The sequence below is a fragment of the Hippichthys cyanospilos genome, chromosome 5 (genome assembly GCF_059441005.1).
Source record: "Hippichthys cyanospilos isolate Australia breed blue-spotted pipefish chromosome 5, RoL_Hcya_1.0, whole genome shotgun sequence".
Classification (NCBI taxonomy): Eukaryota; Metazoa; Chordata; class Actinopteri; order Syngnathiformes; family Syngnathidae; genus Hippichthys; species Hippichthys cyanospilos.
The window spans coordinates 5,398,452-5,420,675 of record NC_142373.1 but is presented as its reverse complement, the minus strand read 5'-3'; the positions used below and the strand labels follow the sequence as shown (position 1 = coordinate 5,420,675).

The 22,224-nt window shown below is 43.4% G+C and overlaps 1 protein-coding gene across 1 annotated transcript in view; it reads right to left on the bottom strand.

The window, feature by feature from the left end:
- Positions 1-11,934: 11,934 nt before the first annotated feature.
- Positions 11,935-22,224, bottom strand: part of LOC148423232 (general transcription factor II-I repeat domain-containing protein 2B-like) — a 42,955-nt gene continuing 32,665 nt past the window's right edge. Inside the window, exons 3-5 of the mRNA XM_088414972.1 lie at positions 12,923-12,979; positions 12,385-12,530; positions 11,935-12,093 (exon numbers count right to left, since the gene is read on the bottom strand). Coding sequence (XP_088271098.1) covers positions 11,935-12,093; positions 12,385-12,530; positions 12,923-12,979 — 362 coding nt within the window. The remainder of the gene's footprint in view (positions 12,094-12,384; positions 12,531-12,922; positions 12,980-22,224) is intronic.

The following is a 22,224-nucleotide window of genomic DNA, read 5'->3' as shown; positions in this document are numbered from 1 at the left end:
AAAGCATGCACAGATGGTGAAGCGAGAATCATACGTCTTGCTTCTCAAAATGAAGAGAAATTTCCTCACATTCACGGAGCTGTGATTTGGTTAAGGTTAATTTCATTTTGTATAGCATCTTCACATATGCCAGCTGGGGAATGTTCTGCTCTTGGTAGAACTGTTTGGTAAGGTAAACCACAAAATGAAAGGCAGCGCAAGAATAAAGTACCGTATTTTCCGCACTATAAGGCGCACTGGATTATAAAGCGCAACTCAATTAATCCAATCCAATCCAATTTTATTTGCTAAGCACTTTAAAACAGCCACAGCTGACCAAAATGCTGTACAAAACAATAAGAACATCGTAAAAACAGACACATTAGCTCAAGGATATGAAATGCTAAATCTGGTAAGACAAATGAGTAAGGGTAAAACATAGAATAAAATGAAGGATAAAAAGAATAAAATAGCGAATAAAATGATAGGGATAAAGGAATAAAATAGAAGTAAAAAGTCCACCGTCTTGCAAGTGTTAAATGCCAAGGAGAAGAGTTGGGTTTTGACAACTGATTGAAAACCTGGCAGGGAGGAGGCCTGCCTGATGTGCTGAGGCAGGTTATTCCAGAGTTTTGGCGCTGCAACAGCAAAGGCAGTTAGTTTGCGGCTCTCTCAGGAGCAGCTGATCATCTGACCTGAGATAGCGAGCAGGTGTGTATGTGTGCAGAAGCTCAGAGAGGTATCGAGGGGCAAAACCGTTCAGGGATTTAAAAGCAAATAAAAGGATTTTAAAATGAATCCTAAAATGTACAGGCAACCAGTGGAGTGAAGCTAAAATGGGGGAAATGTGCTCATGCTTGCCTGTGCCTGTTAAAAGACGTGCTGCAGTGTTCTGGACCATCTGCAGACGGGAGATGGCCGAGGCACTGACACCCACATAAAGGGCACTATAATAGTCCAGCCAGGTAGTTATGAAGGTGTGGATAACTACCTCGAACTGCTGCCTTGAGAGAATTGGCTTAACTTTGGCCAGATGCGTCAGGTGGTAGAAGCTCGATTTGACAACCATCTTGATCTGGTTGTCAAATTTTAGCTCCACATCGACTTTTACTCCGAGGTTGGTGATGGTGGGTTTAACATGCTGGGCCAAGGAGCCCAGGTCTGGAAGGGGTGTTCCAGTGGAGTCACCAAAAACCATTACCTCGGTTTTCTTTTCATTAAAATTTAAAAAAAAATAGTGACATCCAGGCTTTTATGTCAGCAAGAAACTTAACAAATGTAGCGTTGGAGTAAACGTCCCTCTTTTTAAGAGAGACAAAAATCTGGCTGTCATCAGCTTAAAAGTGGAAGGAGATACTATGCTTCCTAAGTATAGAGCCAAGTGGGAGCAAGTACAGGGTGAACAAGAGAGGGCCAAGGACCAAGGCCTGGGGAACCCCGCACGAGAGAGAAGCAGAGGAGGACACAGAGTCACCAAGGCTGACACAGAAAGTATGGTCAGCCAAGTATGACCTGAACCTCTCTAGCGCAAGGCCCCTGATGCCCACCCACTGCTCCAAGCGCGATAACAGGACTTTGTGGTCCACCGTATCAAATGCAGCAGTTAAATCTAAAAGCATAAGAATAACACAGTTGCCGGAGTCTGTGGCTAAAAATATGTCAATAAAAACTTTTAAAAGAGCTGATTCAGTGCTGTGCAGAGATTTAAAAATGGATTGGAAGACCTCAATAATACTATGGTCTCTAAGAAATTCCATTCATTGACTGCAGACTATTTTCTCAAGGATTTTTGAAATAAACGGCAGCTTGGAAATTGGCCTGAAATTAGCAAGAACTGCAGGATCTAGCCCAGGTTTTTTTTTATCAGGGGTTGAACAATTGCATGTTTAAAATCAACGGGGACCACCCCTGAGGACAGACTGCTGTTAACAATAGAAAGAACAGCAGTTCCAACTGTGGGGAAAACCTCTTAAAATAGTCGAGGCGGGCAAGCATCATTAGGAGAACCTGAGGGCTTCAACTGATTAATAACCTCACATAAACAGGGCAGAGTCACAGGCTCAAACTGATCAACGACAGCAGAGCAGGTGACAGAGACAGCGGGGTCATAGACAGCAGGAGAGATGAGAGCCTGAGCAGAAGAGACCTTATCATTAAAGAATTTAAGAAATGATTCACAAGCCGCAGGAGAGGCTTCTATACTAGGAGTCTGCCGAGCATTAAGAGATCAATCAATTGTTTTAAACAAAACATTAGGTTTGTGACAGTTGGACAGAATAATGTTTGACAAATGTTCCCTCTTAGCATTTTTTACAGTTGTCTCATAATGACGCAAACAGTCCCTTAATATTTGAAGACACTTGTAGTTTGTCCCGTTTTCACTAGCGCTCAGCTTTACGACACCCCCATCTGACAGTTCAAGTAGTGTCATTTAACCATGGCTCAGATCTGATTTTAAGTCGCCTGGTTTTTAATAGAGCCACAGCATCCAAAATGTTCATGCAGGCGGAGTGAGACCATGAACTAAGCTGCTCTTTTTTTTTTCAGAAAAGAACCTCTTTTTATTCTTATAGTAGAAAATCAACAAACTAACGTAGAAAATTTACAACAATAAACTCCAACTATGAGTACCATAACATAACTGTGCATTGTAAACCACTTAAACAGTAACAAACATAGGCCCACCTACTTAACCATTGTGAGCATTAATCCCAATAAATCTAAATCCGCATTCAAAGAGTCACCTTTTTTCCATCAATGTAGGCATCTGGACTACAAAAACCAACACGTTTTCCTTGCTTTCTGGCTGCTTCAACAAGTGGCCAGAGCTTACTTCTCTCCATTTTGTCAGCTTGCATTAAATCTTCTTTGATCAGCTTCTTCTTTCTTTCAGGGTCGCATTATCCCGCGACATCCTCCACATCTTGTCTCTAAAAGATTGCATTGTGAACCGTATGATGACAGGCTGATTTGCGTTATCACGACGCACTCCAACTCCATGCACCGTGTCCACAAGAAAGCCCATCTTATCCTTGTCTTCAGGCGGAAACACAGCCAAGAGCCTCATTGCTTCATCTCTGATATTCTCCGCAGGCGTTTCACTCCATCCATACAGATGTAGGTTCCAATGCTTGCTGTAGCGTTCAGCATCCTCACTCCTCCTCTGCGATTGATATATTTGCCCTGACACCTCTTTCAAGTGATTCTTGTTTTCTTTTACCTCCATTTTCCATTCCATTCCGCTGCTCGGACATTCGGGTGATAGCGTCAGTATTCATTGTCAAGTTTTGCTCAAGAGTAGTAAATCGTTTGGTTAACTCAACCACAGCTCTTAAAATATCCACATTCGAAATTTCCTCCTGTTCTTCATCATCTCGAACACGCTGTTTCTTTGGTCCTAGACTCTTGCTTGGAGTTGTTGGCAACGGTGCGCATAATCCGCCAAAGCCATCAACTTCTTGTTCAACTAGTGACGCACATTCTTTAGTTCAAGTGTGGCGACACTAGGACCATGTCTCTCACCCAGTAGGCATGTTGCTTTGATCCTTTATCACGTCGGGGCCTTCCAATGTGGCGAGGCGAAAGAACCACACATTGCTGTGCTAGTGGAAATCTTTACTCTTCGCATGCCCTCACAAAACTCACAACAAAGTCCAAAACAGCAAACACAAAGCCAACAGGGTCAAAGCATCAAAGGATCAAAGCAACATGCCTACTGGGTGAGAGACATGGTCCTAGTGTCCGCCACACAAGTGTCTCTTTTCGGCATGGTGACAGCCGTTTGCTTGAAATAGCTCACACAAAGTTCGTGCTGGTTGTGGTTGTACTTGCTCACAATGCACTTTCTTTCAAAATGCATTAAGCTGCTCTGTACTACTCACAGATTCTGGAATGACGGAATCATGACTGAAAGCGGCTGAAAACTGAGCAGCAGTGGAGGGGTTAATGACATGACAACGCCGAGTAACAGCGGTAGATTTAACTGTACTACAGGCAAGAGCAACCTCAAATAATCCAGGAAAATGGTCACAAAATACCACCAAGCAAATCTCCAGGTTAAGAACAGGCAGACCGTAGGATTAAAAAGTCCCTTGCCATTGGCTTATCAGGACAACACACATGAATGTTAAAATCACCAACAATAAGGACACGGTCATATTTAGGCATGATTTCACCCAAGAAATTGGAAAAGTCATTCAAGAAGTCCTTATTGTATTTAGAAGGTCGATAAACAACAGTGCACAATGGTGTGAGAGGGACCCAGCTCAAACACACACACTTCAAAGCTGCTGATAGAGGATGAAAGAGATAGCTGCTTGCATTTATAGTGACTTTTAAAGATTGTGGCAATTCCTCCTCCTCAGCCAGATGTCCATGAAGAGTTAAAATAGCAGCAATCGTCGGACAAAAGTTCAGTGAAAGCGCTGGACTCACCGACACCTAGCCACGTCTCAGTCACACAGAGAAAGTCCAAGCCTCGGGATGTGAAGAAATCTTTCAAGATGAGAGTCTTGTTCGCTAGCGATCTAGCATTCACCAGGCCGATCCTGGAGGGGATCAGCGGGTCCGCGGCGTCAGCTGCCAGGAGAGCCCAACTCAAAGGCCGCAGGTTACGGTGATTCACTCCCCGCCAGCGGGGACGAGGAGAGCTGGGCCCGCGGGGCCGGATGACGTAATCCGTGCTGATGACAGGTGACAGCAAGGAAATGACAGGGTCCAGAGAGCGGCGAAAAACAGAGAGTCCTGGCATAGCTCAACTCATTCCAGGAAGCCGAAGGAAAATCCGCTAGGCAAGCCTTCAGCCTCACTAGCCGACCGCTGCGTTTACCCCGACGGTGGAAGCGTCGGCGGGAGTGTTTAAGGCGGACAGGTGGAGCCGGGGTGCGGCACAGGTAAGGGGGGATCCAGGCCAGGAGCGGGGGTACAGATCCACGTCCACCATAAGGAATTAATGACATACTTTAAAACATTTTCCAAATATAAGGTGCACCGGATTATAAAGCGCACCCTCAATTAATGACATATTTTAAAACTTTATCAATCACAATATCGTAATACTCAAAGTAATAACAATAATAACTCAAATAATAACTCTCAATGGCATAATAACTCAATGTCAATATGACCAAACTTGTTCAACTGTAAACACACAAAAGAAACAGGTAAAGCTTACTTTATCAGTCCAATCTCAATATTGATCCATATATAAGGCGCACCTGATTATAAGGCCTGCCATCAGCTTTTTTTCGAAAAAAAAAAAAAAGGCTTTTAGGTGGGCCTTATAGTGCGGATAATACGGTACTCTTATTTTGACCAAAAAGTGCGTCAGCCATTTTTGCCTGAGCACTGCATGCGGGAGTCATTCAATCACAAACAGTGCAGCTGAACGAGTACACAATCGTTCCACCTGCCACTCATGTATGTTGTTTATACCTTCGAAAGCATTGTCTGTGAGTGTTCATTTGAAGTTAGGAAGTCATTTATTAGTTTTGAGTTCTATACTTTTGCACGTTTGAACTAAAAGTGAACTCTGTAGACCTTAGTTCAAAGTGAGCATTCTGTTTCTTTGCCTTTGAAAGGTTCCAAGTAGATTCACACTGTATACTTTTATATTTATTGTCATAATTTACTTGCAAATAATATGCATGTATGTTGTTATTAGCATATGACAATAAATCTCTTGAATGTTAAATTGAAACTCAGGTGTGAGTGTGGCAAAAAGGAGTGGAAGAACAATGAAGTATTAATCTTGACACGATCCACTTTACCAAATGTCAATCAGTCCTCTTGGTAATGTACGTATGTTATTTCTTTTTTCTAAAATGTCTCCCACCCTGATTTACAAGACAATAGAAACTCCCGCCCTTAAGTTGTTAACAAGCTCAACGACACACAAACTCCCAGGTCTGCTCAATAACATGCCTGACATAAATTAGTATGCCAAAAGTCCCCTTAGCTGCCAACCAAACATGCACAAGATAAAATACACGCTTTAGGCTTGGATGCATAAATATAGCAGGTATGATTAATTTACAACAAAACACAAAATATACCCAGCTAATATTTACCTTACGGAACAAGCAACTGCTGCATCCGCGCATATGCATTTAGTGACATGCAATCGACTGCTAAGATTATTACATGTCCTTGCTTGTCCGTGAAATAAGAGGTGGAAAATCAGGCCCTGAAAGTAAAAAGCCTGCAACAGTTGGCTTTAGGGACATGTGCTTTCACTTAACAGGTAAGTTAATGAGCTCATTTGGCTGCAAGTCGAATTGAAGCACCTGTGGCTAAAGCTAAACTGTGGCAGGGTTTTTACTCTCTGGACCTGGATTTCCCATCTCTGCTTGAAATATATCTTTATGTTTGTCATGTCAAGGACAACAACACTAGTTTAGACCATCACCTGTGATCATATATAGACTTTTAAGTAACTCATTGTAAAGTTCGCAAAGAGTAAAAAGTTAATGAATTGGAAAAAAAAAAAAAAAAAAAAAAAAAAAATATATATATATATATATATATATATATATATATATATATATATATATATATATATATATATATATATATATATAGGAACCATTGATTATTGTGTCTAATTGTTGCCTAAGTGCTCACTGGGTGGGTATAGGCTGCTGGGGTAAATTGTAAGGAAGCAATTAGTAGCACATTTAAAGACAGGTGTGTGGGTATCAAAGGGGTTTGGGTGATGGGGAAATAAAATGATTTTTACAGCTACACGCCGGATGCTACTCATTTTATGCTATTTGCTATACACTACATGTAATACGCTTCACTTTGCTCCATACTCAGCCTTGCTGTAGATATTTACTCACCATTATTAACCCCAGCCTGGATTATTATGCTTGCAGTATAAATTGTAACTGCATTGGAATCATTGGCAGCAGTAGTCCAGGATCTGAGCTCATTTATTTATTCATCTTTCAACCACAACGTGTCAAAAACATGTCTCATTCTGCACCTACCTGAGCACCTAAAGGCCACCGGATTAGTTGCTATACAGATGTTCAACAGATTTGTGAACTAACCCTGGTTAGTTCCCCCTCTTTGTTTTTGTTTTATTTTCCCAAAAGAATCAGGATCAAGAATTGCTTGAATCTGAATCGTCCGAATTCAAACAATGCCCAACCCTAGTTCTCACACCACCTGCTTTCAGGAATACACCCGATTTCAGATGAATGTAATGGAACTAATACCCACTTTTTAAGAGCTCAAGCATAGACAAAGAATGTGCTGAACCTCCTTTCATGAATACCCTCCTATGCCATGAGTATGCTCCCATTTGTGAGTCTTTGCTTTTTTTTTTTTTATTCAACTATAATCTATTTTTATCATCATCATCCCTTCGTGCCAGTACCTGCATGACCACTCTGAAGATAAAAATTTTAACCTCTCTACTGTCATTTCATAGCTAGCAACACCTATGATAATAGTTCAGCACCATGTTCTCACTTCTGCAAAACATCAAGCATTTATGCCCAATGCTGTGCATGGATGTACCATTGTGATGATGGTGCATTTGTGCTTATTAATGCACCATTGAAAATAGATTAATGAAACACATTTTAACCTTTATTAAACACCCACTAGTAGAGTTGTATAAATTAATATTTTAATAAAGAACCAATGGTGGCCTGTGCATTTCACACTAAGGCCTTCAGTGATGACCAACTCTGACTCGAATAAATACTCCTTATAATATCATCATTTATGACACCAGGGCTGGAGAAATCATATACAGAAGCACACATCTGCATTTACTGCGTGCTACATCACCTTTAATTGTGTATGTACAACACAGCCTATCTTCGAGAGCATTCGAACATCAATAAACCCACATCAGTATTTACAACCTATCACTACACATTATGTCCATGATTCGAATATGAACCAAATAAAATTACAAAAACATTTTAATAATAAAAAAATAAAGAAAATGCTTGTACTCAATAAAATGGCTGTCCCCCAAAACACTTATTTCAAAACAAAATCCATTCTTCTTTGATTTGTCCATTCCATCTGTCAATTTGACTATGTGTGATATTCTGAAGAAAGAGTGGTTGAAACACCCAACAAAGAAAAAAATCCTTGTCATTGCAAGCAGACTGCTAGCAATGACAATGATTCTTTAGTAAAATAGTAAAGTTTTTGTTCCTCCAGGTTGTTGATGTTTCATTTTTCTGGAACTGTATAATAACAATGTTATGGTAGGGTATTGAATGAACGCTGCATGTTGACTCCCAAAGAAATTATATTTTTAGCAATGCACATAAACAATATACAAGCCAGACATAGGTGTCAGACAGGTAACTAGGTCCTTGGTAAGAAACCCCTGTATTGTCCTTGGGGATCTGTGAAAGTGTTTCTTATTTTCCAAACTCAGCAGCTTGGAATAACTCTCTTGTTCATCGCCCCCAGTGACCCATGCTGCCAGAAAATAAAATGACGGTAGGTACCGTAATGAAGTTCCTTGTGGTTGTCACTAAGGCTTCCTTATTCCACTCAAAACATTGACAGCTTTTCTCAGTCTTGCTGATCTGCCAGCAAGGCATCAAATACTAGTGCTTTCTGTCTTTCCATCAGATGGATGAAGTCTTTGTTGCTCTAGGGTCATTTCCAGAATGAGGCTGAGAGAGTAGAAAACAGTTATATGTCCAGTAATGATACAAACATCAGAATAATTGTCTGATAGAGTCCAGTAACCAATATAGTCGACAATTTATGAGTAAAATTAAACTGTATGTGGAAGCAATGTGGAATTCCGTTTATTGTAAAATACTCAATGCCACCGCTGTATCTAGAAAACAAAAACTCATAAAGTAGCTTTCCCAAAACAAAGGTGTCAATTCAATCACACTGATGCTACAATGTAGTAACTACATTGATATACTACTCTGTCTCTGTGTCAGTATTTTTTTCCGTAGTTATTTTTAGTTAACACCTCCGATGGTGTCCCTCTGCTGGCTCTGCTCCACGGGAGTCTTGCAGTTGTTCACAATGTTAGGAATAACCCAGAGACACGAGTGGGTAGAGGACCCCGACACAACACACAAGGGTGTAGCTCCAAGGGTTTTTTAACAAAAATCGCACGGCAAGCGTGGGAAAAAAGTGCAACAAAAAGAGAAACCAAACGGGTCTAAAGATCAAGTAGTCTGGCACAAGGGGATGAGGTCAGCAGGAGGACAATCAAAAAACTAGGAACAACAAAAAGAGCCCGGAGGGGTAGCAAAAGGCAAATGAGCAACAAAGTAAAAAGCACAAGCTAAAGTAAAAATCAAAACGCACGACTGCGGAGACTCAGCATGAAAAAACGCTGGGAATCACAAAGGCTTCACTGAAGAGTGGCTCGTGGAATAACCCGGCGATTGTCCTCCTGCGCCAGCCGCCTTAAATAAGGCCTTGATGATGATGGTCGTCAGGTGCGCGGCCGGTGACTCCGCCCCCTTACCGTGACAGGAGGATCTCGTCTACAACAAAGACATGATTAGCCAGGGGTGTGACTGGACGCCCCCTGGCAGGCCCCCTGGTACACTCGACCGCCCTCCACCAGACAAGGAGGAGGCACGGAGGGAGGGCACAGAGGACTGGAGGCGACAGGCTTGAGGAGAGAGACATGAAACACGGGATGGACTTTAATGGACGCGTGCAAGACCAACCTGACAGCGGCGAGGTTGACTATAGAGTCAATTTTGAGCGGTCCGACGAGCTTCGGACCCAACTTCCTTCCAGGTTCTGATCCCGAGTGGACAACCACACCTCTTGTCCCGGTTGGTAGTTCGGGGCCTCCGTTCTCCGCCGATTAGCCAGTGTCGGTTTCGCTCCACCGTCCGTGTTAGCGCCGCCCTGGTGTCCTTCCACACCTTTTGGGACCTCCTTAGGTGGCACTGGATGGAAGGAACTGACACTTCCTTTTCCTGAGAGGGGAAGATCGGCGGTTGGTAACCAAAAACAATGTGGAAGGGAGACTTGCCTGTAGATGCGGAGATGTTTGAGTTGTGGGCATACTCCACCCAGGGTAGGTGGATGGACCAGGATGTCGGGTTCTGTTGGCACACGCAGCGTAGCGTAGCCTCCAGGGCCTGGTTGGTGCGTTCTGTAGACTGTGGGTGGTAGCCCGAAGTCAGGCTGACCGACATCCCCATGGCTCGGCCGAACGCCTTCCACAATCCGGAGACAAACTGCGGTCCCCGGTCCGAAACAATGTCTGTAGGTATGCCGTGGAGGCGGAACACATGGTTGGTAAGGAGGCGGGAGGTCTCCAGTGCTGAGGGGAGCTCCCAGAGGGCTACGAAGTGAGCCATTTTGGAGAACTGGTTCACCGTGCTGAATGACAGTTTTTCCTCAGGACGCCGGAGTCCTGTGATGAAATCCAGTGCAATATGGGACCAAGGTCTGGACGGGATGGGCAGTGGCAGCAGCAAGCCAGCAGGAGGTTGGTGGGAGGATTTCCCTCGGGCACACACATTGCAAGCAGAAACAAAGTCTATAACATCTCATCGCCAACCTGGCCACCAAAACCGACGGCTGATCAGGAAAACAGTTTGGCTGATTACGGGATGGTAGGCTAACTTTGAGTTGTGCCCCCAATGCAGCACAGGGGTGCGGAGGTGGGGTGACACAAACAGCTTGTCCGGTGGACAGTCCATGTGACCCTGCCCCGCCTCCTTCTTTACCTGCTCCTCCAGGGTCCAGGGGAGGGCGCCAAGCACTCTGTCGCCCGGGATGATGGTTTCTTGGGTACTGGCACAGGAGTCCTCCTCATGTAGTCGGGAGAGTGCGTCCGGCCTACCATTCTTCGAGCCAGGTCTGAAGGTTAGGAGATAGTTGAAACGCGTGAGGAACAGTGCCGACCTGGCTTGTCGGGGGTTAAGTCGGCGCGCGGTGCGGAGATGTCAGATTTTTGTGGTCCGAGAAGATGGTGAAGGCGTGCTTGGTGCCCTCCAACCAGTGCCTCCACTCCTCCAGTGCCAGCACCATGGCCAGCAGTTCACGGTTAACTACGTCATAATTCCTTTCAGTGGGGCTTAATCGACAGGAGAAGAAGGAACATGGGTGGAGTTTGCTATGGGCCGGAGAGCGTTGCGACAAGATAGCCTCCACCCCTGACTCTGACGCATCGACCTCGACCGTGAACGGAAGTGCGTAATTGCCGTGGAGCAGAACGGGGGCGCTAGTGAATCACTGTCTGAAGACCCGGAAAGCCTCCTCAGCAGCGGAGCCCCACATGAAGGGCATTTTTGTCCAAGTGAGTTTTGTCAGGGGTACGGCTAACATGCTATAGTTGCGTATGAAACGCCTATAGAAATTTGTGAACCCCAGGAACCTTTGCAGTTGTTTTCTTGTTGTGGGAGATGGCCAATCGATCACTGCCTGGGTCTTGTCAGGATCGGCTTGGTGTTGACCCTTCTCCACGATGAACTCGAGGAAAGGCACGGATTACAAATGGAACTCGCACTTTTACGCTTTCACAAAGAGACGATTTTCGAGGAGACATTGGAGCACGAGTCGGACATGTTGCCGATGTTCCTGTAAGGTATTCGAGTAGATTAGGATGTCGTCGAGATAGACAAAGCAGAATTGATTTACCATGTCGTGCAACATGTCAATAACCATATTCTGGAAGACTGTGGGAGCGTTGGTTAATCCGAAATGCATCACCACCAGTTTCAACCACGGAAGGCCGAGGACACACCGGGTTGGCATTACAAACAGCCGGATTTGCTCAGGATGATTCCCTGAAACTAATAGCGATACTGGGCACGTTTGATGAGTGACTATGGCATGGTGACGCCCGTCAAGATTGGTAACTGACTTAGGAGGCCCCAACTACACCCCAACGTCTATGACAATGTCGTCGGTGCCAGAGTCGACCAACGCATTAATGGGTCGCCGCCATCTGGCGTACGCGACCTCCCCCTCGAGTAACAGTCTCTAGCGGGCTGGCATGTCGGCAACTTCCACAGCCTGGCTGGTGTCCTCGGAATACTCACAGTTTGTGGGGTCCTCCCAGTGTTGCTGGGCTTGACGAGGTTCCCCATCTGCAGGACGCTCGGCGCAAGTGGCTATCAAATGGCCGGAGAGGTTGCTGTACTAACAAAGGTTGGAGCACATGCAGCGATCCCTTTCTCCGGGAGAGAGGCGGCGACCCCCAATTTGCATTGGCTCATCTCCCTCCAGAGTTGTGGATGGGACAGTCGCAGGTTCGGTGAGGGGCACCCCCCTTCCTTGGATCCCGAAAGTGGTGCTGCAAGGGGTCGTCGTTCCGAGCATAATGGTGTGGCGCTGTATGTTAGCAGCGCTCCATTCAGGTCAATGTCTTTCTTCCACAGGTCTTTGATGGTAAGAACTGCAGATTCGGCCTCCTCATTGGCTTGTGGATACCTGGGGCTGCTTGTGACGTATGAACTGGTACTCCCTCGCAAAACGTTTGAACTGTTCTGACAAAAACTGTGGTCCATTGTCCGACACCACAGGCTCTGTAGTTCCATGTCGAACAAAGGTCTCATTGACAGCTTTGATAGTGAACTCTGCCGTTGTATATTTGGGTTGTGCAACTTCTATGTATCTCGAAAAATATTCAACAGTGACAATGTACTGTTTCTTCAACTGCTCAAACAAGTCTATTCCAACCTTTTGCCAAGGACGGTCTGGAAATGGAGAAGACAATAATGGTTCACGTTTCTGCAATCTGTATTTTCGTTGACCACCACATTGTCTATCTGTGTAGAGGTGCCAGGGTACCATAAAAAAATCCTTATGCAAATTCCTTCATGCAAATGCTGCAAAATGTCTGCTCTCAAAGATGGTGGTATCACCAATCTGTCTCCTTTCAATAGCAGATTTTGACACACATTTAAATTCATTCTTTATTGCCAGTATGCCTTAATATGTGGGTCAAGCATGCACTTTTCTTGTCAACCTATGAGACAACTGTCCTTAATTTTCTTGCACAGCTCGTCTTTTTCCAGCCTTTTGTCTGTAGCCGGAAAACAGGATATAACAGTGCTTAGAAAAATCTCTATGTCTTTCCCGAGTTGCAGATCTGTCATTGAAGGACCTCCCACTGGAGCGCGTGACAATGTGTCCGCCTTGACAAGAGTTTTCCCTGGAACATGCATGATTTGGAATGAGAATCGTAGCAGCCGAAGTGTAAATCTTAAGATGCGTGGTGGAAGGTCACCCAGACCTCTTGTGCTCATGCGAGGAACCAGTGGTTTGTGTTTATTTATCAGGGTAAAGCAAAGACCCATTAGGTAAGGATGAAATTCTTTCACACACCCACGTGACAGCGAGCGTTTCTTTTTCTATTTGCGCTTAACGCCTCTCAGTGTCCGTTAGTCATCTTGGGATGTAAGTCACGGTTCGCCACGTGTCATCTGACTGGTTTTGATTGAGAACTGCTCCAACATCATTTGGCGATGCATCCGCAGCAACTCTTGTTTCGTCTGTATTGGAATCCTGAGCAAGCGCTTCAGGAAATTTTAATATCTTCTTCAGTTTCTTGAATGCTTTTTTCTGTGGCTCTGCCTATATCCACTCATTCCTTTCCGTTTGCAGCTCTTCAAGATGTGTTGTTATAGTAACCAGTTGTGGCATAAACTTGGCTAGATAGTTAGCCATGCCCATAAATCGACGAATGTCCACCACACATTTTGGCTGTGGCACCTGCTGTGAATAGCCTTTACCTTATTTGGGTCAGCCTCGATGCCTTTGCATGAAACCTTGTGTCCCATGAACACGATCTCCTTCTTAGCAAATTCACACTTCTCATTCACAGTTGGAACTTTTGGAGCACATCATGCAACCTCTGATCTTGTTCCTGTCTATCTCTGGCATATCATCAGCATGACAAATTATGACCTCAAAATTTTCTATCATCTGCGACATTCTTTGGAAATGCCCAGGTGCTGATGCTATGCCAAAGGGAAGGCGGTTGAACTGATACCGCCCACAAGGTGTGATAAAAGTTGTGAGGGGCCGTGACTACTGAGCAAGTGGAATTTGCCAGAATCCACTGCGAGCATCTAACTTTGTGAAGACTTAATCTTTCATCATTGCGAGTGACTGATCCACCACTGGAAGGATATGTCGTTCTCTTATCACTGCTGTATTCAAGGGTGTGAGATCCACACATTGTGAGTGGCTTGTTTGCTGGTCTTGGAACAACAACAATGCTTGCACACCATTCTGTAGGCTCAGTGACTGAAATAACCTCCATTTCTTCCACCCTCATGAGCTCATCCTTGTATGCTTGTCTGAGGGGAAGTGGAACACACCATGGGGCGAAAAGTGCAACAGGTATAGTTAGCTGCTCCAGCTCAATGCGATAAACCCAATGCCTAAACCATTTATTTTTGGCTGTTCCTTTTTCGTACATAGACACTTGTCCCAATTTTTGTCATCCTGTTGTGTACAGTTACTAGTCAGGTTTTTGGTGGGGGGTTTCTCGCCGAATCTTTTGTTCTTACTTTCTAAATGTGTTTTTGTGTATGTGGTATGTGTTCTTTCTGTTAATAAAACAATCTTTTATCTGGCACTGTTCAGTGTCCAGTCTTTATTTTTTGTCCGCTTTAGTTTTACTTTTTATATGTCACACACATACACGGCATCTTACACAAAACCACACAGCTCCATATCAAACAAGAGAGTGATCGTAGTGGGTTGAGACGCGCTTAAGCTTGTCTTATTCACTGCCAGTCTCCTTTTTCTTTTTTTTTTTTGGTTTGACTTGATTTTTTGTGATGCTCGATGTTATGGTGAGTTACTTTTTTCTTTTTTTTTAATTAACACTTAAAAAATATTCTCTACTGCGACCAGAGGCTTGGCATACTTGCAAATTAATTCAACCCCTGCATGTCCAGGGATTTTTCACTAACCTGGCCTTAATATCACTCAACTTGCACTGACTTTGAAAGGGTCATCACATCATTGTCAAATATATATATATATATATATATATATATATATATATATATATATATATATATATATATATATATATATATATATATATAAATATATATATATATATATATATATATATATTACTAACCCCTCTAAATGTGCAGTGGCACCAGCCCTCGGCATACTTACATATACTGTAGGTCAGTGGCGGTCCGTACGCATTACTGGGCTACACAGGCCATTTTCCAGAGTTTTTAAACATCAATAAACACACATCAGCCATTCAAACTTGTAATTATACTGTACATGATGTCAAAACTTAAAACACTTAAAATTAATTAAAATTTAAAGTAAATATCCACACAATTTTATAAAGTCCAAATTGCAAATCACAGTTTAATACAAGAACATCATTTTATTTCTTTATATTTAATTGAATATGAACAAAAAAATAAATAACACAAACATATTAAAAATTAAACAATCAAAGTCAAGTCAAAGTCAAAGTCAAGTTTATTGTCAATTTCTTCACATGTGCTTAACATACAAAGGAATTGAAATTGCGTTTCTCACTATCCTCTGCGTTTTACATGTACAATAACAAAGTGCAGGTGCGCAAGACGGAACAATCCTAAAAACTCGATTCTTATGATAGTAATGTAAAATGCAGTATGTAAGATCTACTTTGCCTCGTGTTACTAAACTAATAACTAAAACTAAAAATTAAATACGAAAAACCAGGTATGGCAAGTGTATCCCAAGACAAGACATAAGTAGCAGCATATGACAAGACAGTCCAACAGTACGAGACAAAGCAAGACAACTCTGACTGTGGTTGTCCCAGTTGTGTGCATTTGAGGTAGTTGTTATAGTTCTAAGTGTAATCGCTAGTGCAATAGAAGTATAATTATAAATAAATATGGCAGCAGCAAGTCTGTGCAAATTTTGCAAGTGCATGAGCAAAGTTTGAGTTTAGGTGGGGGGCCTGCTAGGTGTTTCTTCTGGCTGGGGCTGAATGTGGGAGAGAGGAGGGGAGAGAGAGTTCAGCAGTTTCACGGGTGGGGAGAGGGGAGAGTTCAGCAGTCTCACGGCCTGGTGGATGAAGCTGTTCCTGAGTCGGGTAGTGCGGGAGCGGAGGCTCCTGTACCTCTTTCCGGAGGGCAGGAGGCTGAACAGACTGTGTGCAGGGTGGCTTGTATCGGTGACAATCGTGGCGGCTTTGCGGCTGAGGTGGGTGGTGTACAGCTCTTGCAGGGAGGGGAGTGGAGCACCAATAATACTCTCAGCTGTCCTCACGATGCGTTGTAGAGCCTTCCTGTTGTAGTCAGTGCAGCTCCCGCCCCACACGGTGATGCAGCTGGTGAGGATGCTTTCGATGGTTCCTCTGTAGAATGTGGTCATGATGGGTGGCACCGCACTTGCCCGCTTCAGTTTGCGCAGGAAGTAGAGACGCTGCTGTGCTTTCTTGGCCAGAGATGCAGTGTTGGGGGTCCAGGAGAGGTCATCGCTGATGTGCACCCTCAGGAACTTGGTGCTGCTCACCCTTTCCACAGCAGCACCATTGATGGTCAGTGGGGGGTGTTGGGTGTGGCCTCTTTGGAAGCTGACGACCATCTCTTTGGTCTTGCTGATACGAACTGACACGGATCCAGGCTGGGGGGCAGGATGGATTTTATGTGTGACAGGACTAGTCGTTCAAAGCACTTCATGATGATGGGTGTCAGTGCCACCGGACGATAGTCGTTGAAGCAAGATGGGGAGGATTTTTTTGGCACAGGTATGATGGTGGCAGCTTTGAAACCTGATGGCACAACGGCTTGCCTCAGGGAGGTGTTGAAGATGTCTGTAAAAACATCTTTCAGCCAGCGACCTCTGCACAGTCGTTCAGCACCCTGCCAGGGACGTTGTCTGGACCCGCTGCTTCCCGGGTGTTGATGGCGGAGAGTGTCCTCCTCACGCTGGCAGCAGGCAGGCACAGAGGCTGGTCGTGCGAAGGTGGTGGTGTTTTCTGTGGGCAGGTGGTGTTCTGTTCCTCAAAGCGTGCAAAGAAACTGTTTAGGTTGTTGAGCAGAGTGATGTCGCTCTCGCAGCTTTGTGGTGCAGGTTTGTAGTCTGTGATAGCCTGAATGCCCTGCCCTAGGCTGTGTGCATTCTTGCTGTCCTTGAAGTGAGAAGTTATGTTGTTTGTGTATTCTTGTTTGGCTTTCCTGATGCCACGGGACAGGTTGGCTCTTGTGGTTCTCAGGGCTGATTTCTCCCCAGCTTTGAAGGCCTTGTCTTTGGCCCTCAACAGCCTGTGGACATCTCCTGTTAGCCATGGCTTCTGGTTGGCCCGTGTGGTGATCCTCCTGATGTAGGTCACGTCGTCCATGCATTTAGTGATGTAGGAGGTCACGGTGTCTGTGTACTCCTCAATATCTGTGATGCCATTGTAAGTGGCTGCTTCCTTAAAAATGTCCCAGTCTGTTGACTCAAAGCAGTCCTGTAGGGCTGAGGTCGCCTCCTGTGGCCACACCCTAACTTCTTTCAGTGCCGGTTTGATGACTTTCACTCTTGGTCTGTATGCAGGCATTAGAATAATAGTGAGGTGGTCAGAGGCACCAATGTAAACAACTTGCAATCACCAAAACAAATGGTGGTCACAATCGATCAGTCTTTTCAATACCTCCCAATTTTTCTTGACCTCTTCATGCTCTCTTTCTCCTGGCTCTGAGCTGTACAGTGTATCAACTCAGGTGTTCCCAAAAGTTTTTGAAAAGCACCGTAGCGCATTGAGGAGCTTACTTTACCTTGAAACTGAGATGTACAATACTGTATATCCACTCGGGTGTCCCCAAATGTTTTTAAAAGCACCGTATATTGTGTCTGTCCAGCCGTGCTTTGGTGTCTCATTGCTGTCTTGGTTAAACAATTGAAGTTTGCAAATCCAGTGTCGCTCCAAACACCAAAACGATCCTTTGCAAACAAAAGGCATTCACAGCAGAACTATTTGCTAGGGTTAGCTCACGCCCCTGGTAGCCCAGTCAGAAATATGGTCAAGTTGTTGCTGTCTTGATTAAACAGTTGAATTTTGCAAGACTGATTAGCTAATAGCTATGTTACGCCTCTACCCAAAGCCAACACTGCATTGCTTCCTTGTTGAGCTTCCATGTCTATTAAGTTATACGGGCCGCTCATATATCCATCTGCGCTCGTGCAGAAGCCTTTCAACTGTTGAAGCGAATGCCCTAGCGCCTCCGGGAGCAGGCAGATTACATACAGTCTGGCGACATAACTTTATTGAATTCTTATTGGCTTAAAACTCCAATTTAAAACTACAACACGAGAAGGAGTGTAACCAAATGGATATAATATGACATGAACAGAATGGAGAATATTTTTTTAAATAAATAAAGAATAAAAATATATAATATATGTTTGCTGTACAAATGAATTTAAAATGCAATTGACTTTCATTATGATTATGATGATTGTTATAGTTTTGATAATGATGTCAGGTTATGTTAGGCCAGCAGAAAAGGCCTTGCTGGCCCTGACGGTCCACCGAGCTGTAAATATATTCCAAGCCATAAGGTTAGCACGTTCGCCAGGGACCAAAGTTCAAATCTGCCTTGCTCTGGAGTTCCTGTGTGAAGTTCTCCCCCGACCCTGAGTGGGTTCTCTCTTGGCACTGCATGGCAGGTGTATCGGACACACTGAACTGTCCTGAGGTGTGACTGGGTACGTGAATGAGTGTTTGTCTCTGTGTGGCCTGCGATTGCCTGACAACGAGCTCATGGTGTCCCTCCACCTCTTGCCCATAGTCAGCCAGGTTACGCACCAGCAAGCCTGCGTCCCTTGTGAGGATAAGCGTTGCTAGAAAGTGGATGTACATGTATATTCCAAGGCTGTTTGGTTTTGAAGAATTTCCGTTTTGTGAGAATAAACCAGCTATTCAATGCTGCAGATTTCGCAAACGGGAATATGCAGATATATTATTATCTGTTGCATGGAAATAAAGCACTTCCCTGCAGCAAAATCAAAGCTTCCCTGTAACATTTAGTTTTTGGATCGATGTCTTTTGTCAACTACAATCCCCTCAATAAATAGCAAGAACTTTTCATTTTGAGAGTCAGGCTAAGCCTGTCAAAAAAATGTCATAAATTGTCCACTAGCGCATCCCCTCATGGTTTTGGGGTCCCAACACAAACATTCCTACTGCAACCTTTTAGCGAGTTGCCATTTAAAGGCTTAATGGAAAAATCGAGGGAAAAGGATAATAAAACATCAGGTTTTCAATATGTCCAAATTTGACAATATTTCCAATTTTTAATGGCAGAAAGTAAGCCCAAAATCTTCTAAATTTGACACCTATAGGGTGTACCTTTTGACCTCCTGTTTACAGGAATTTGGAAGGAATGGCAGGATGGCATATTGAAAGTCGACATGTTTTTTCATATGCAGTATTTCGGCCTCCCCATGTTTTTTTGTTTGTATGCTTTTCTTTTGAGATCACACATCAAAATATTTAAATGCCAAAGTTGGGTCAAAATTTCAACCAAGGGTTAAAAACCCACTTATTGCGTTTGTGTGTAGAGGCATTTTTTTAAACAAATAAAGCTGTATGAACAGAGTTATTATTATTATTATTTTTTTTTACTTATGAAGAGAGGCGAATTATGCAGATTTTAATAATCCCAGATACATGTCGACAAGGCCTAAATGTCACACACCCATCCATCCATTTTCTATATCCTTCTACCCTCACTAGGGTTGTAGGCTTGCTGGTGCCTATCCCAGCTGACTACGGGCAGTAGGTGGAGAACACCCTAGACTGGTTGCCAGCCAATCACAGAATTTCACACACTATGCCTTTAATTTATCATGAGTACATTGAGGTCCCACAGAATTTCAACACTTTGTAATGGAGAATGCTTCTATTTTATACTGTACCTGTATCACAATGTAACAAGATGTTCTTTTTATTAACCAAAGAAAGGACTTTCGCAATGATTAGCGAAAAAGATATGAGGATCTACCCAACTGCAATTGCATTTCTGCTTAGGTGGCTAAATGTGTGTTACCCCTGGGGTATAGTTTATGCTTGCACAAAGCAATTCTCTTATTTTAGAACAGATGGTTAGAGGAGGACTGTACAAAACAAATAGTCACCCTCTGTCTTATATCATGTTGCTTTTATGCCTCAGTGAACATTGCACCCCAGTGTAGTTTATAAGCTGATCATCATAGCAAAACACTGGACAGTGTTTAAATTTAAGCTGTTGTTGGGCAGAGGTAGACAAAAAGATGGGCGGGGGGGCAGTCTATGATTTCCCTTTCTTCAAATTTTGTCATCACGACCTCATTCCAATTTATATATATTATAATATTATATTATTATATTATATATCTCTTACCTTGATGGCTCGGTGTCCACCTCACAGTTCAGGGACTCAAGTTCAAATCCATCTCGCTAGTTTGCATGTTCTTCCCGAGTTTGCGTGGGTTCTCCCTGGGCATTCCAGGTTCCTCCCACACTCCTAAAACATGCATGGCAGGTGTATTAGACATACTAAATTGTCCTTTAGGTGCATGAATAGTTGTTCGCCCTGCAATTGGCTGGCAACTAGTTCAGGTTGTCCACCGCCTACTGCCCAAAGTCATTTGGTAGAGAAACCAGCAAGCCTCCGACCCTTGTGAGGAGAGGCGGCTCGCGAAAATGGATGGATAGATAATTTCTTCCCTCAAACTACTACACACACAATACCCCATTACGACTGAGAAAAGTTTTTTTTTTTTTTTTTTTACCATTTGTTGAACTGAAGCTCAAACTAGATCTTAGGAAGATCTTTGTTCCACTGATCATCCTTAACATGCTTCTAGAGACAACAGGACTGTCTCAGAAAATTAGAATATTGTGATCAACTTTTTTATTTTCTGTAATGCAATTGAAAAAGCGAAAATTTCATACATTCTGGATTTATTACAAGTCAACTAAACTATTGCAAGCCTTTTCTTATTGTAATATTGCTGATTATAGCTTGCATCTTAAGAAAATTCAAAAATCCTAACTTAAAATATTAGAATACGACAAAAAAAGTATACTAGTAGGCTATTCATCTAATCACTTGAATCGTCTCTCTCTCTCTCTCACATATATATATATATATATATATATATATATATATATATATATATATATATATATATATATATATACAGTGGACCCCGTGTTACGAACTTAATACGTTCAGCGGCTATGCTCGTAACTCGAATTGCTCGTATGATGGGCAATCCAAACCTATGTTAATTAGTGAATGCGTGCAACGCGTGCAAAAACCTTAGGTAAAAACATCACGACTTTATACACGGATTAAAAATTACTAACATAATCTACTGTACAGTTAAATTAAATAACATAAACATACAAAGGAAAAATGACATTTACCTTAGCGGCGATGTGACTTGAGCTGGGTGGAGGCGGAGGGGCGCAGAGACTAACCCGCAGAATTTATTTATTTATTTTCTTAAACGAGAACTTTTCTCAAACCAGAACATATCATCGGCAATTCTTTTCTCTTTAATCCATAATAGAAGAAGCCTCTCCATTTTGTTGTTGACCGAGTGTGAAGGGAATCATATATTAGGTTGTTATCATTATGAGCTTAGTTCATTGTTACCCATTTATGCAATCCTAGTTCATCTTGACCCTGTCCTTAGATAGAACTGTTGACGCACGAAAGTGTGAGCCGGGACCTTGGCCCAGCTGCCGGTGGCGCCCGGCTGGCTCTTTTGTTGTGTCTTGTAATCTGCTATGCTTCTACTCAATAAAAGCCAGGAGGGGACGGCTGGGCAGTGGGAAAACTAGCGTTGGAAGACCCACGAGTTACATTTGCCCAAGCTTTTTCCCTATGCCGGCATAGAAAAGTCAATCTTGGCTGGTCTGAGTTACTCTTTTTGCTGTTTAAGCAGCTAGGCTTGTCCTAGTCTTCTTTTCTGAGATTTCTCTGACACCGAGGTCCGTCTGCTGGCAAGGAAAGTCTTGCCCTTAGAAGATTGCTGAGCGGTTACGGCCATACTCACTAGCAAGGTTAACTACTGTATGCGTGTGCCTCCTTCGTGTTTTTTTATTATCTCCTGCTTGGTTTCTATTGTCATCATCCTCTTACTTCTTCCTTTACCACCACATGCATCTTTAGAAGCCATGTCTAACAGATAAAGTTTGCAAAGTCTTCACAACACACCGATCAGCTGTGCCATCAAGCTAGATGAAAGCGTTCGGCCAATAGCATTGCGGCATTTCTGTGATTGACGTGATGCCGGCCAATAGCATATCGG